Source organism: Somniosus microcephalus, chromosome 7 (genome assembly GCF_052327205.1).
Source record: "Somniosus microcephalus isolate GS21.2 chromosome 7, FLI_Smic_1.0, whole genome shotgun sequence".
Lineage (NCBI taxonomy): Eukaryota > Metazoa > Chordata > Chondrichthyes > Squaliformes > Somniosidae > Somniosus > Somniosus microcephalus.
Genome location: NC_140993.1, coordinates 253005044 through 253021690, shown reverse-complemented (window position 1 = coordinate 253021690; position 16647 = coordinate 253005044). Strand labels below are relative to the sequence as shown.

General features: G+C 48.2%; 1 protein-coding gene across 1 annotated transcript in view; it reads left to right on the top strand.

The window, feature by feature from the left end:
- ofcc1 (orofacial cleft 1 candidate 1) overlaps positions 1 to 16647 on the top strand; it is a 398354-nt gene that overhangs the window by 167604 nt on the left and 214103 nt on the right. Inside the window, exon 13 of the mRNA XM_085993614.1 lies at positions 13269 to 13421. Within this exon, the coding sequence (XP_085849740.1) occupies positions 13269 to 13421 (153 nt within the window). The remainder of the gene's footprint in view (positions 1 to 13268; positions 13422 to 16647) is intronic.

The window sequence follows — 16647 nt, the reverse complement described above, 5'->3', positions numbered from 1 at the left end:
TGGTCATGGTTGGATCTGCCGCAGCGATAACATCTCTTGAAACCCCGTGTCATTTCATGGGTGCCGAAGTCCTGTGGCCTTTGCTGTATCTTTGCCGCTTCTATTGCACTGAAAGCCTTGTCCAGTGTTAAATCTTTTCCAGAAGATACCTTTTTTTGTGTTTCTACACTTAGGGGATCGCAGATGAATTTGTCTTGCAGAGAATCTGCCAGTCCTGCCTCGAATTGGCAGTGTAGCGTATCGACAATCTCCTCAAAATTCTTGTCCATCGGTTCGGCTGGAGTGATTAAGTTGCGTAACAGCTTGTATGTTTCTGCGCCCATTAGATCCAGAAGCACTGAAGCTTTTTTTTCATCTTCTATTCCATTTGCGGTGCAAAACACCTCCGCTCTTTCTACATATGTGGTCCAATCCTCTATCTTGTTATCAAAAACATCAATATTGCCAAAGTTAGGCTCTGTTTCGTTATCAAAAGCATCAATATTGCCAGACTTAGGCATTTCAAAAAAAACAATATGGCGCTTCCCGCGCTTTCCCGCCGCTGCTACCAATAACAACGCTGTTTTACTGTGGTTTCCGTTTATTCACTGTTGGAGATTCGTTCCCGACGGAGGTCTAAACGCTGACCTGCTTGCCGCGCTGGCCGTCTCCCGAGTGCACCCTCCCAGTCCGTTATTGTTTGCCTCCGATTTCGCTGCCTGTCTCAGCTGTAGAGCCCGCCGCTGGAGCCCCAGCCTGACGCCCAGGAAGGATTAGCGCAGTACCTGCCACCAGCTTGGCCAGCTGGTGAAACCACAGTTTCTATTACTTCCTTGAGTCTTCTGGACACTGGAGGAATCGATGTCCTTGAGGTGCTGCCGAATTGCAGGTAAGTCCGTTTCCACTTCGTCGCCACTGTAGTGTCCGTGTGTAGATAAAGACACTGAAGACAGGAGTTGGTTCATAGGTATTTACTAAGTAAGTCTGGCGGGGGGGGGTTTCTAAAGGATATACACAATACACAGGCTTATATCGCCCAAGTGGCAATTACCGGCATTACGCACACCTGGGGCTCTTAAAGGCACATACACCACAATTGCTCTTAAAGGCACATACACCACAGGCAGGACTGGAGAAAGTCTTTCTCTGGCTGTCCCACCCTCTGAGCTAGATGATGCGGCACAGTGTCAGGGGGCAACAATGGGTATGAAATTGAGGAACAGAAGCCCTCACCACTGTTATTTATCCAACAAGTCTGACATAAGATTGCCAAGATGGCATTGAAATTTTTGTGCTATTTAACCCGGCCAGAATTAAATTTTCTTTTCTTAGAAACGGAATAATATTCTTTTCCCTAGATGTAATCAACATTTTTCACTACAGGATAATTGGATTCAACACAGCTTCTTTTAGTGCAATGAGTGGGTGGATCAGGCTGGGCAGGCTTCTATGCAACGATTCGTATTGGGGGAGATTTTCCACTCCGATGGATCAGTACACCTGCGTGCGGCAGGTGTGGAGAAGGTGCAAAATTGGAAGCTGAGTCGGTCCATCGAAAATGCAGTGGGATCGTGATTCCGCTATTTTCCGATCAGACAGTGCTGGCAGCTCAAGACGTTTGCTAGGATGCGCGAGCGTTATTAAAGCCTCAAAAAATATGGACATTAGGATGGGGGGGTCCTCTCCCTTGCATTTCCCAATCTTTCGCATCTCAAACATTGCTCTATGCCTGTATATTACACCTACACTTAGGAACTGACTCCCCGGGCTTCAGAACTTAGTTTCTTAAAGCCATATGTCCCTTGGTGTTGGGAGTGACAGCAAAGTTGCATTTGCTTGGCTTTTTCTGGTTAGTTTTTGCTGGGGTTTTTTTAGGTTTTTTTTTTGTTGCCGATTTTGCAGTTTACTGCTGATTTCTCCTTTTTATTTGGTCACTTTCTACCCTTCATGGGAATTGCCTTCCGACTGGATACAGCCCCTTACTTTATTGGGTGGGCATTGCTTTGGAAATTCCTCCTGCCTTCACAGATAGAGGGATGAGGAGGTGTTCTATGGACTTGAGCAGAGGCAGTGATTGGAGGATCAGTGGGACCCGTGCCGATGTGCTAGGAGGCAGGTATACATACTGATACGCTTATCAATTACTTCATAAAAGGTGATGAGTCGAAGAAGAGATGATGAGTCGAAAGAAGAGATGAATAAGGCTTTTATTAGCTAAGAAGAGACCATGCTTCTTCGTGAGTGACTGAACAAGTCTGAACGAAACCCACACAGTGGTGGGTGGAGTCAGCTGAGGCATGCCTCCATACACAGCGCCACCCAGAGGTGGCAATATACAATACAGTGGTTTACCACATTCACCCCTTGTTTAATGTGAAGTCCGGCGGGGTGAAGGGTACTACAAGTTAAGTCTATCAGGAGGCCTTGTCTGACGTCCTGATCGTCGTGGTGGCGGCGGTGGTGTTGCAGCATCCGACGTCGGGTCTGGTGTCTGGGTGGTTGGCGAAGATTCCTGGGGCTTTGGCATGCCGTCTGCAGGGGTTGGGTTGGAAGGGGTGGTGGGGGATAACAGTGGTAAGGGGGATAACGGTGGTAAGGGGGATAACGGTGGTAATTCAGGGGTACCCGAGGGTGCGAGATCTCGTATGGAGACCGTGTCCTCCCGCCCGTCTGGGTATGTCACCCAGGCATACTGGGGGTTGGCGTGTAGGAGGTGCACCCGCTCGACCAGGGGGTCCGTTTTATGTGTCCTCACGTGCCTCCGCAGTAGGACGGGCCCAGGAGAAGTCAACCATGCCGGTAGCGAGGTTCCCGATGTAGACTTCCGGGGGAAAACGAACATTTTCTCATGAGGGGTCGCATTAGTGGCAGTACAAAGCAGTGACCGAATGGAGTGAAGCGCTGCAGGGAGGACCTCCTGCCAGCGGGAGGTCGGAAGGCCCTTAGATTTTAGTGCTAAGAGGACTGCCTTCCAAACCGTCGCGTTCTCCCTTTCCACCTGGCCGTTCCCCCGGGGGTTGTAACTGGTGGTCCTGCTCGTGGCGATACCTCTTGTTAGCAGGTACTGCCGAAGTTCGTCGCTCATGAACGATGAGCCCCTGTCGCTATGTATATAGCTGGGGAACCCGAACAGAGCGAAGATGTCATTCAGACACTTGATGACCGTGGTACTGGTCATGTCTGGGCAAGGGATGGCAAAGGGGAAACGGGAGTACTCATCAACTATGTTGAGGAAGTACACATTGCGGTCAGCGGAGGGGAGGGGCCCTTTAAAATCGACGCTCAGGCGTTCGAAGGGGCGGGTGGCCTTGATCAGGCTTGCTCTCTCCGGCCTATAGAAGTGCGGTTTGCACTCGGCGCAGATTTGGCAGCTCTTGGTCATGGTCCTGACCTCCTCGATGGAGTAGGGCAGGTTACGGGATTTGATAAAATGGAAAAACCTGGTGACCCCCGGGTGGCAGAGGTCATTGTGGAGGGACTGCAGCCTATCACTCTGCGCGTTGGCGCATGTACCACGTGATAGGGCATCTGGGGGCTCATTGAGTTTCCCTGGCCGATACAAGATATCATAATTGTAGGTGGAGAGTTCGATTCTCCACCTCAAGATCTTGTCGTTCTTGATTTTACCCCTCTGCTTATGATTAAACATAAAAGCTACTGAACGCTGGTCAGTGAGCAGGGTAAATCGTTTCCCGGCCAGGTAATGCCTCCAGTGACGCACCGCTTCTACAATAGCCTGGGCCTCCTTTTCGACGGAGGAGTGTCTCGTCTCGGGGCCCTGGAGGGTCCTTGAGAAAAAGGCCACGGGTCTGCCCGCCTGGTTAAGGGTCGCGGCTAGGGCGAAGTCGGAGGCATCGCTCTCCACTTGGAAGGGGATGGACTCATCCACCGCGTGCATTGCGGCCTTCGCGATATCGTTCTTGATAAGAGTGAAGGCTGCACACGCCTCTGGTGTCAGGGGGAAGGAGGTGGCTTTGATGAGGGGCCTGGCTTTGTCTGCATAGAGGGGCCCCCACTGGGCGTAGTAGGAGAAAAACCCCAGGCATCTCTTCAGTGCTTTTTGGCAGTGGGGAAGGGGTAGCTCCATTAGGGGGCGCATTCTGTCGGGGTCGGGCCCGATGACTCCGTTCTCCACCACGCAGCCGAGGATGGCCAGGCGCTTGGTGTGAAACATACATTTTTCCTTATTGTACGTTAGGTTCAGCCGTTGGGCCGTACGGAGGAAATTTGCTAGATTAACGTCGTGGTCCTGCTGGTCGTGGCCGCAGATGGTGACGTTATCCAAATAGGGGAAGGTTGCCCGCAGCGCGTTCTGGTCAACCATTCGGTCCATCTCCCTTTGGAAGACCGAAACCCCGTTGGTGACGCCGAAGGGGACCCTAAGGAAGTGGTAGAGGCGGCCGTTTGCCTCGAAGGCAGTATACTGGCGGTCCTCATGGCGGATGGGCAGCTGGTGGTACGCTGACTTAAGGTCGATGGTGGAGAATACTTTGTATTGCGCAATCTGATTGACCATATCAGATATGCGAGGGAGGGGGTACGCGTCCAGCTGGGTGTACCGGTTTATGGTTTGGCTGTAGTCGATTACCATGCGGCGTTTTGCAGTGGTTTTAACGACTACAACCTGGGCTCGCCAGGGGCTAGTGCTACCTTCGATAATGCCCTCCTTCAAGAGCCGCTCCACCTCAGAGCTGATAAAAGCTCTGTCCCCGGCACTGTACCGCCTGCTTTTGGTAGCGATGGGTTTACAGTCGCGGGTGAGGTTAGCGAACAGGGGAGGGGGGGGGACTTTTAATGTGGAAAGGCTGCAGGTGGTTTGCAGCGGGCGATTTAAAAGTTGTTGGTTGCAGACTGTGAGTGGGGGGAGGGGTCCACCGTATGCTAGTGTGACACTCTTAAGGTGGCACTGAAAATCCAACCCTAGCAGGACGGCAGCGCAAAGACGGGGCAGGACTAGCAGTTTAAATTTTTGATATTCAGTGCCCCCTACTGACAGGGTCACCACACAGTAGCCGCTGATGTCCATTGACTGGGACTTGGACGCCATAGAAATGCGATGGTGCGTTGGCAGAATCGTGAGGGAGTGGCTACGTACCGTGTCGGGGTGGACGAAACTCTCTGTGCTCCCGCTGTCGATCAGGCAACTGGTGGCGCGGCCGTTTACCGCGATATCCATCATGGAGCTGGATAGATGGTGAGGGTGGCCTTGATCCAGCGTCACGGAGGCCAGTATGTGGCTTAGTGAGTCACTATAGTCATCCGCCGAGACGGTGGTCGGTTCCGGTGACGAAATGGCGGTTGAGTGCGTTGGATACGATGGCGGCGGATGCCATGCGGCCGGGGGTACACAAAATGGCGGATAAGATGGCTGCTCCCACGGCCCGCACGCTGCGCTGCTGGCTGGCTTCCCCTTGCAGGCGTTAGCGTAATGGCCTTTCTTCCCGCAGCCCGAGCAGGTAGCTGTCTTAGCTGGGCAGTGCGCTCTGGGATGTTTTAACTGGCCACAGAAATAGCATTTTTGGGCCTGGTTACTGGGCATCGAAGCAGTTCTTACCAGAGGCTGCTGTCTCGGTTGGGTCGCTGCAGCGGTTGGTGCCGGGGGCGGCGGTCCCGTGTCCCACGGTTTCGATTGCCATGTCTCGGCGCCGTTACGGGGGTATGCCTCGAGGTTTCGGTGGGCCTCCTCTAACGAGAGCGCAAGGGCAATGGCCGTCTTCAGGTCGGGTTCCTTGCTTTCTAGCAGTCTCTGCCGGGTGTGGTCTGACTGGAGGCCCCTGACGAAGGCATCACAGGCGAGTCCCTGCGCGTGCTCCACAGCCGTTACCGCTTTACAATCGCAGTCTCTGCAGAGTGCCAGTAGCGCCCGTGCAAGCGCCCGTGCAAATGCCCCTACCGATTCTCCCGGTTGCTGCCTGCGGGATCCCAAGAGGTGTCGGGCGTAAATTGTGTTCACTGGGCGCGTATATTGCCCTTTTAGTAGCTCGAGGGCCGCCACGTACGTATTAGAGTCCCGGATTAGCATATATACTTGATGGCTCACCTGGGCGGTCAAAATTTTCAGTTTGTGATCCTCCTCTGTAACCTGTGAGATTGCGAGGAAGGATTCAAAGCAGCTCAGCCAGTGTTCAAACTTGGCTGATGCACCCACATCTTGAGGGTCGAGGTCCAGGCGTGGTGGTCTGAGGGCTCTCAGCAATGTCTGCTGTATCCGTTGCTGTTGTTGCTCCTCAGGTGTCGCCATTTAACTTTTAGCTAATAAAATTGATACGCTTATCAATTACTTCATAAAAGGTGATGAGTCGAAGAAGAGATGATGAGTCGAAAGAAGAGATGAATAAGGCTTTTATTAGCTAAGAAGAGACCATGCTTCTTCGTGAGTGACTGAACAAGTCTGAACGAAACCCACACAGTGGTGGGTGGAGTCAGCTGAGGCATGCCTCCATACACAGCGCCACCCAGAGGTGGCAATATACAATACAGTGGTTTACCACACATACAACACCACACTTACTTGGGCACATCCAAGAGGTCTGAGATCACCACCTATGCTACAGCAGAGAAACAGTCTTGCAACTTGACTGACTTCTGCATCAAATTTCCAAATCACTTCTAGAACTGGGATGGCTCTGTATGTGACAGTAAAAGCTGCTACTGCCTTGAAGAACATCTATGTGACTAGTTCCTTCCAAGTTGCCTCAGGGGATATGCGTCAGATTAGCACTGCATACATCAGCTCACTGATGTACTGTTTGCCAGGGCGAAGGACTTAATCACTTTTCTAGAAGATAGTGGCCAGCAGCAAGAGAAGGCTCTTCATTTTTTCAAAGTGGCTGGGTTTCCAAGAATTCCATGCCCTATCAATGGGACATAGGAACAGCAGGCTGTTCAGCCACTCACGCCTGTTCCATCATTCAATCACATCATGGGCTTCGTGAATAGAGGTATAGGGCTCGAATTTCCAAGCCCCGTGGAGGCAGGTTTGGAGGCGGGAGTGATGGTAAAATTGCAGAATCGGGGGGCACGAACCCAACCCGCCTCCGTGCCAATGTCCCAGGAGGCGGGTATCCGACTTGTACTGGGAGCCGCCTCCCTGAGGCGGGAAGGGGATTAGTGCCAATTAACTGCCTGTTAACAGGTAGTTAACAGGCAGTTTTTTGCCTAATAGCTATTTTTGGCCCTAAAGTGTGGGGTTCCCGACGGCTCCGAACCACGCCAAGTTAGCGAGGCGGACCGTCGGTCTGAAGGGGTTGGAGGGGTCGAGATGTCCGTTGTGCAGGTGAGTGATGGGTGCATGTGTGCAAACAACCTGATGACTCCCAGTGATGCAGAGACACAGAGTGCCCACAGTGTCTGGTCTGCACTCAAGGCCTCCATAACCAGCACCTGTGAAGAGACGCTCGGTCACTCGACCAGGAAACACAAGACTGGTTCAACGAGAATGACCAGGAGATCCAGGAGCTAATAAGCTGCAGGCTCAAGGCATTCCTGATCTGGAAACAGCAACAGAACTCGAGAGCAAGAAAGCAGCTCTACAGAAGCCTGAAGGCCGAGGTCCAACAAAAAACTCGCGATCTAAAGAACAGATGGTAGGTGGAGAAAGCGCAGAAGATCCAGCAGCTAGCTGACAACCACGATGTGCGTGGATTCTTCAGCGCAGTCAAGACCATCTATGGCCCAAGCACCCAAGGCTGTGGGCCAAGAATGGAGAGGTACGCATCAAGGACAGAGAGGCAGTCAGTGCCCGCTGGAAGGAGCACTTCGAAGATATCCTTAACCACGACTCTGTCTTTGACACGAGTGTCCTCAACTCCATCCCACAGCATGCTACCCGCCACCATCTCAGCACAACCCCAGCCCGGCATGAGGTTGAAAAGGCCATCCGACAACTGAAGAACAACAAGGCCTCAGGAGCAGATGGAATCCCCACCGAGCCACTAAAGCATCGCGGAGAAGCACTACTGCGCGAGTTCATGAACTCATTTCTCTTATCTGGAAGGAGGAGAGCATGCCAGGAAATCTCAGAGATGCCATAATTGTGACCATCTTCAAGAAAGGTGACAAGTCCGATTGCGGTAATTACAGAGGTGTTTCCCTGCTGTCTGCCACAGGGAAAGTCATCGCAAGATTCCTCCTCAATCGCCTTCTCCCAGTGGCCGAAGAGCTCCTCCCAGAGTCACAATGTGGATTCCGCCCACTAAGGGGCACAATGGACATGATCTTCACCGCACGTCAATTACAAGAGAAATGCAGGGAACAGCACCAACCGCTGTACATGGCCTCCTTTGATCTCATAAAGGCCTTCGACGCTGTCAACCGTGAGGGATTATGGAGTGTCCTCCTCAAAATCGGCTGCCCCCAAAAGTTTGTCAGTATCCTCTGCCTGCTTCATGACGACATGCAAGCCGTGATCCTGACCAACGGTTCCACCACAGACCCAATTCACGTACGAACCGGGGTCAAGCAAGGCTGTGTCATCTCACCAATGCTCTTCTCGATCTTCCTTGCTGCAATGCTCCATCTCACCCTCAGTAAGCTCCCCACTGGAGTGGCGCTAATTTACAGAACAAACGAGAAACTGTTCAACCTCCGTCACCTCCAGTCTAGATCCAAGGTTGTCCTATCCTCTGTCGTCGAATTACAGTATGCAGACGACGCTTGCGTCTGCGCTCACTCGGAGGTCGAACTCCAAACCATCGTCAACACCTTCACCGAAGCGTACGAGAGCATAGGCCTTACACTAAACACCGGTAAGACAAAGGTCCTCTACCAACCTGCCCCCGCCACACAGTACTGCCCCCCAATTACCAAAATCCACAACAAGGCCTTGGACAATGTGGACCACTTTCCATACCTCGGGAGCCTACTGTCAACAAGGGCAGACGTCGACGACGAAGTCCAACACTGCCTTCAGTGTGCCAGTGCAGCCTTCGGTCATCTGAGGAAGAGAGTGTTTGAAGACCAGGACCTCAAACCCGGCACTAAGCTCATGGTCTACAGAGCAGCAGTGATACCCGCCCTGCTGTATGCCTCAGAGACATGGACCATGTACAGCAGGCACCTCAAAGCACTGGAGAGGTACCACTAACTCTGCCTCCGCAAGATTCTGTTAATCCATTGGCAGGATAGGCGCACCAACGTCAGTGTTCTTCCTCAGGCCAACATCCCCAGCATCGAAGCTTTGACCACGCTCGATCAGCTCCGATGAACGGGTCACATTGTCCGCATGCCCAATTCGAGACTCCCAAAACAAGCTCTCTACTCGGAGCTCTGGCACGGCAAGAGAGCCCCAGGTGGGCAGAGGAAATGCTTCAAGGACACCCTCAAAGCCTCCTTGAAAAAGTGTAACATCCCCACCAACACCTGGGAATCCCTGCACAAAGTGGAGGAGAAGTATCCGGGAAGGCGCCGAACACCTCGAGTCTCTTCGCCGGGAGCAAGTGGAAGCCAAGCGCAGGCAGCGCAAGGAGCGCACGTCAACCCAAGCACCCCACCCACCTGCCCCTTCAACCACCGTCTGCCCCACCTGTGACAGAGACTGTTGGTCCCACATTGGACTAATCAGTCACCTGCAAACTCATTTTTAATGTGGAAGCAAGTCATCCTCGGTTCCGAGGGACTGCCTAAGAGTAAAGGATGGGTGCATGTGTGCAGAGGTAAGTGTGTGAGGTAAGTGTAACGTGTTTAAAAAGTTTTACTTGTCTTTACTTTCTCCTGCAGGCTTCCTTCCTTCAGTTCTCGGGAGTCCCTCAGTTCACCGGCACAGAAAGCAGAATGGCCGCTGAACTATCAAAAGTTGCAGCATTCTGCTTTCTGGTCTGGAGAGATTTCTAACTGAGTCTGAGTAGGAGGACTCAAGTTAGAAGTCAGATTGTCAGTGTTTGACAGTTTCACAGAGCTGTGAAACGCTGATTTTTCACCTGTCAAAAGCTCTTGACAGATGAAATGTCAATCACTGACGTCACCAGTAACCAGGTGTCCCTTAATTGGCCTGCTGAGCCCGCTGGGGCCTAACAAGGTCAATCAAGGGAAAGTAGCGTGGGTTGGCCACAGCCCAAAAAGTGGGAGTCCCGCCTCCATCACGTTCCCATTGACAAAATCCAGCCCACTGAGTACTGTGTCCAATTCTGGGCACCACACTTTAGGGAGGATGTGAAGGCCTTAGCGAGGGTGCAGAGAAGGTTGATGAAAATGATTCCGGGAATGAGGGACTTCAGTTATGTGGATAGACTGGAGAAGTTGGGGTTGTTCTCTTTGGAGCAGAGAAGATTGAGAGAAGATTTGATAGAGATGTTCAAAATCATGAGTGGTCTGGACAGAGTAGATAGAGGGAAATTGTTCCCATTGGCACAAGGGTCGAGAACCAGAGGACACAGATTTAAAGTGATTGGCAAAAGAACCAAAGGCGACGTAAGAATTTTTTTTTACGCAGCGAGTGATTAAAATCTGCAATTCAGTGCCTGAAAGGGTGGTGGGGGCAGACTCAATCATGGCTTTCAAAAGGGAGTTGGATAAGTATCTGAAGGAAAGAAATTTGCACGGCTACAGGGAAAGGGCGGGGGAGTGGGACTAGCTGAAGTGCTCTTGCAGAGAGCTGACATGGGCGCGACAGGCCGAGTGGCCTTCTTCCGTGCTGTAACCATTCTATGATTCTATGGCTAATCTATATTTACTGCCTTTATTTCATATTCCTTGATACCTTGATACCCTTACCTAACAAAAATCTATTGAGCTCAGTCTTGGAAAATTTAATTGACCCAGCATCCACAGCCTTTTGGGGGAGAGTGTTCCAGATTTCCACTATCCTTTGTGTGAAAATGTGCTTCCTGATCTCGCTCCTAAATGGCCTGGCTTTAATTTTAAGATTATGTCCTCCTTGTTCTTGATTCCCCCACCAAAGGAAATAGTTTTTCAAGGCTGGATTTTACCTGCTGAGACGAGTTGGGGACGGGACTGCTGCTTTCCTGGTTCTAGTCCCGCCCCCCAGCGACGTCCGACGCATAGATGCTATTTTCCCCTGATTGGCCTTGTTCCCCGCCCTGCCTAATTCATGGATGGAGGTAAATAAAAGTAGCAATGAAATGCTAGCTTGGAGATATGGGTTAGCCACTCGCATGACCCTCTCTAATGGACTCTATGGACTTCTGACCCACGGTCTCCACATTCATTTTCTCCAGGCAGGTTAGGAACTTCACCTTGCTCACTACTCTGTACTGTTATGATGATTCCTTTTTGTGCAACCATAGAAATTGGTGAAATGCTGACCATTTCACAAGTCCTGCCAATGCTATGCAATTGGCCATTGCCTTCCAAAACAGGAAGTGGGCATTAGTAGTATCTTTTATGACCTGACCCATCATCACTGAAAAATGTGCTTAAAGTTGGACTGTGTCTTGCAGGAATATAGGTTGCCTTATAATTATTAGAGAAAGGCTAAAGGGTTCAGAAGGATCTGCATGTGTCCAGTGTGAGGATATAGCTGGTTGAGGCGTGTTGCTGCCATGCCGAATCATAGTGTTGGAAATGGGCACATTCAGCAGTCATTTACCGGGGCAGCTTTCTTCAATGTGTTAAACTTCTTGCATGTCTCAGGTGAAGGCCGCACCACTGCGAGATCGCCGCGCTCCTCCAATTCTGGCCCCTTGTGCATCCCCGATTTTAATCGCTCCACCATTGGTCGCTGTGTTTTCAGCTGCCTGGGCCCTAAGCTCTGGAATTCTCAGCATAAACCTCTCCGCCTCGCTACCTCTCTCTCCTCCTTTAAGATGCTCCTTAAAACCTACCTTGTTGACCAAGCTTTTGGTCACCTGTCCTAATATCTACTTATGTGGCTCGGTGTCAAATTCTGTTTGATATTCGCTCCTGTGAAGCACCTTGAGACATTTTACTAAGTTAAAGGCAGTATATAAATGCAAGTTGTTGTTGTTGCATTTACCTGCTCTGCTAGCCCTGGCCCTGCAGCCCATACAGCTCCATTCTGAGGAGGTTACGCTTCCATATCAACTGTGGCTTGACCTCTCGCTGCATTACTTCCAGGGCTCTGTGTGTAAAGGCAGGAGTCTTCTCTCCTCCTGGAGGCCTTGCAGTGTCCTCTACCATCTTTCCAGCAACAGCCAAGAACAGCTTTTCACAGACTGTACTTTCTTTGCTTTGAAAACGCAAGTGCCCATTTTAAGATGTAACCGCAGCTCATTTGTGCTACTGTACCAAACACTGTGACCTCCACAAATCCCAGGGCAGGGCTCAATAAATCCTGGGAGTGCCGCAGAATTATTTCAACGAGGGGATCCTCACAGATTGCAGGAGCTCCCCTCCACATGCCTGCAATGCAGCATGCGATTGTGCATTTCTTGGTGCACCGCTGCTGTGCTAATAGGCAACATCTCACTTACTGTTCCATGATCCGCCAGCAGCAAGGGGGTGAGATAACCATTTATTTCTCCAGTCCCTTTTCACAATAAAATCTTTTGATAGCAAGTGCGCTTGATTTAATAGAAATGGCCAAAACCTAACAAATGTAATAACCCTTGATGCTGGCAACTAGCACTGAGCATCCAACCAGCAACCTTTCAATTCTAAAACATCTACTTTTCTCAATGGATGTGTGACATTCATACAGGCTTTTCTAAAATCAATTGAATTATTGTTACTGTTTTCAATTTTCTCTACTTCTCTCACAATAACCAGCTGCTTCCTTACTCTTTAATTTATCTTTGTAGTAATAGTAATCTGATTTTTAAACTGTCCTGATAGCAATATATATATATATCTAATACTTAAAATATTACACCTGCATGCAATTCCTGTCTGCAAAAACCTTACTTCCTGTTGTCACGTTTTTGTCATACTTTAACTTTCTGATGATAAATTCCTATGTCCATATTTATAATGGAAACTGTCTCTGTAATCTTGCCAGGTTATAATGGCCTCCACTGTAGCACCTCTACTGGTGGGAGGGTGTAATTACAGCCTGACAAGTTTTACACGGCCAGTTTCCATTATATAGTAAGACCGAGGAATTTATAATGGTAAAAATTGGCAGATATTAAGACTTTTTTTATATATATATAATGCTATTCTATTAAGTTTCCCTGTAACTATTATAGTATATAATTGATACATTTCAATATATTATTTCTTCCGTTGCGTCAACAACAACTATGTGCATTTATATAGCGCCTTCAATATAGAAAAATGTCCCAAGGGGCTTCACGGGCGTAAACAGAAAAAAAAATTAAAGCGCATATGGTAAACTTTCAGAAGGAAAGCTTTGATTTTAAATTCTTTCACAGGTAATAAAGCTCCCCAAATCTCTTGTTGGACAGAAGGAGTATGCAGTGGAACTCCAGCTCCCTCCGCACTTTCTCAGCTCTCCTGAATGTTCTTACGCCTCTGAAAAGAATGAGACCAATGAGAACATCCTGGGCACCAACACTGGCCTAAAGGTAGCTAGTACTCAGCAGTCTGATATAAGATGTCTCAGTCTGCAGTCTAACTGCAGATGGTTCTCTGTTTCAGCACAAGGTTAGTAACCTTGTCTGATGTTTGTGTCCACTTCATTCTAAAAGATATTATTGTGTTTTGTGTCTTTGATAGTAGTTTCACAGAACATTCCCTATAATGCCATGTGGAAAGGATGCATTGAGCCCTGTATTGGAGACCACATTACTTTTTGGAAAGATTTATGATGTATAATCCATCTGACCAATCTTTCCACCTGGCTGCTAAATGCTACTTAATTTTCTCATTTACTTTTGCTCCCTGTGTTTAAAGCCTTAAGTGTAGCTATAAGGAGGCATATCATAATTATCAGTGTGAAGTTACCTTGCATATAATAATGATGAATTGCTCAGAAATTTAATAATGGCTAAACAAACACAAGACATGATCATTTAATTCAAATTAAAATGTTATTAAGTGTTTGGTTGATGAATTCTTATCATTATAATGGTAAGATGCAACAAATATTTGAATTAGGGCTTACCCAATCCAACCTTTTGAAAAAATCTGAAATATAAACCGCTCTTCTTAAATATGCATTACCCTTGTTTATAAAAAAAAAAAAATGACCCTAACACTGGTCATTCCATGAGAAGGAACACGAATTGTATATAGGCCATAGTACTTAATGCCAGTGCAGTCATGGAATTCTTGACAGTTTTATGTGTATTGGTAGTGTTCTCAAGTAAAAAGTAATGGCCAATAAGAAAAAGGCAGACTTGTTCAATATGTACTTTGTATATGTTTTTACAGTGGAGGAAAAGGATTTAAGTAAAATAATAGTAAAGGAGAAAATAATGGGACTTAAGATAAACAGATCTCCAGGACCTGACAGTTTCCACTCAATGGTATTAAAAGAAATAGGTGAGGAAATTTCAGATGTGTTGGGCATAATTTTCCAAAGCTCTCCAGATTCAGAAATTGTGCCTTTTAGATTGGAAAATTGCAAATGCCACTCCATTATTTAAGAAGGGAGGGACAGAGAAACCAGGTAATAAAAGAGCAGTCAGCTTAACATCAATTGTGGGGAAGTTACTGGAATCTATCATCAGAAACAGTGACTCTTTACTTGGATAAGTATCAACTGGTCAAGAGACAGCATAGTACAGTATTATGAAGGGTAGTGACATGAATCTTGTCATTCATGTGGAAATAACTTATGAAATAATAATGGGTGGCCTGCTGGTGGTGCTGTCCAGGGAGAGTATAAATACTTGGGCATGGGCCCAGCTTGCTCAGGACATTCTTTAACAGGAACTAGTGAAGGACACAACTAGATCTCCATGTTGAAAAACAGTTGATTAAAGCTTTGTTTAATACTCAGACCAAGTGCCTAGTAGTTTTCTTACATCAATTTAATCAACTGCAACCCGCTCCACGCTCTGAATGATTTGGGAACAGACAGCTAAGATTCAAACTGTAGAAGGGAACTCAGACGTAGTAATCAATCCATCATGGAGAAACTACTCAGACCCGCCCGTCTCGACTTGGACTCGAATTCACTTACAGCTGCTGAGGTATGGAAACACTGGTATCATACCTTCAGCAACTTACTCGAGGAGTGTGGTGAGAATGTTCCTAATAAGTTACGAATGCTTGCCAATTATGTATCCCCTCATGTGTTTGACTATATCGAAGACTGTGTAGACTATGACTCCGCTATCCAAACACTACAGCAATTATATGTTAAGGCCCCAAATGAAATTTTTGCACGGCACCTACTGGCCACAACTCGACAACAACTCGGGGTATCACTTGATGAATTCCTTCAAGAGCTTCACAAGCTCAGCAAAGATTGTAACATTAAAGCTGTCTCAGCTGAGCAGTACCGGGAGGAATTAATTTGTGACTCTTTTATTAATGGAATTGCTTCTCCCCTCATATGCCAGCGTCTGTTGGAGAATAAAACCCTTGGGTTACAAGCTGCCTATAACCAGGCATATTCTCTGGAATTAGCTTGAAAAAATTCAAATGCCTATTTTTTACCATATGCACGAACTGCTGCTATCACATTTAGTGACTCCCCCAGTAAGCCTCAGGCAGAAGACTTCACTAATGATGACCCTACAATAGCGGCATCTTGCCAATCTAAAAAGAAGTGTTTCTTCTGTGGAGGTGCATTCCATTATAGGAAATTTTTCCTGCTCGTTATGCAACCTGCAATCATTGCAGTAAGAAAGGTCACTTTTCTAAAGTATGCCGGTCAAGAGCCTCTACTAGTGTTGCAGCTGCTATCTATAAAGCTGCTCCTCCCCCAAGAGCCACTACTAGTGTTACAGCTGTTTTTCCCCAAAGCCTGTCCCATGCAGCCACAAAGGTTTCGGTAAATGGACACATTTTGAGTGCATTAATCGACTCATGTAGCTCTGACAGCTTCATCAGTGAGTGGGCTGTCAGTAAGTTAAAACTGCGTATTTACCCCTTGGACAGGGAAATTGCAATGGCTCTGACGACACTGACCACCAACTCTTCCAGCTTTTGTCTTGTTGACCTTATTCTCAATGGCCACACTTATTTTTCCACCCGGCTTGGGGTGCTCAAAAACCTATGCAGTGATGTGCTCCTGGGACAGGATTTCCAGAAACAACACAAAAGACTCACTTTCAAGATTGGAGGGTCAAAGCCAGAGCTTACTATTTCCAAAGTACTGTTTTGTGTGCTTTTGGCGGCTTCGCTCGACGAGCCCTCCTTGTTTGCCACTCTTTCGCCCCGATGTAAGCCCATAGTCACTAAATCACGACGTTTCAGCCAAGATGATCTATCCTTTATCGAGGCAGAAATCTCTCGTCTTCTAGCTGAAGGTATCATTGAGCCATGTTCATCTTCCTGGCGGGCTCAAGTCGTCGTTGTTAAAAATCCTCTGAAGCAACACAAGAAACATCTTTGCATCGATTACTCGCAAACTATTAACCAGTATACCGACCTGGATGCCTACCCACTACCACACATCGATGACATGGTCAATAACCTTGCCAACTACAGGGTATTTTCAACTTTTGACTTAAAGAGCGCATACCATCAAGTACCGTTAAAGGACTCTGACAAAAAGTATACGGCCTTTGAGGCCAATGGTCGGCATTATCAGGTTTGTCACCTTCCATTTGGTGTCACCAATGGGGTGGCTGTCTTTCAACGGGCAATGGACAGCCTAGTCAAACAAGAGAACTTAAC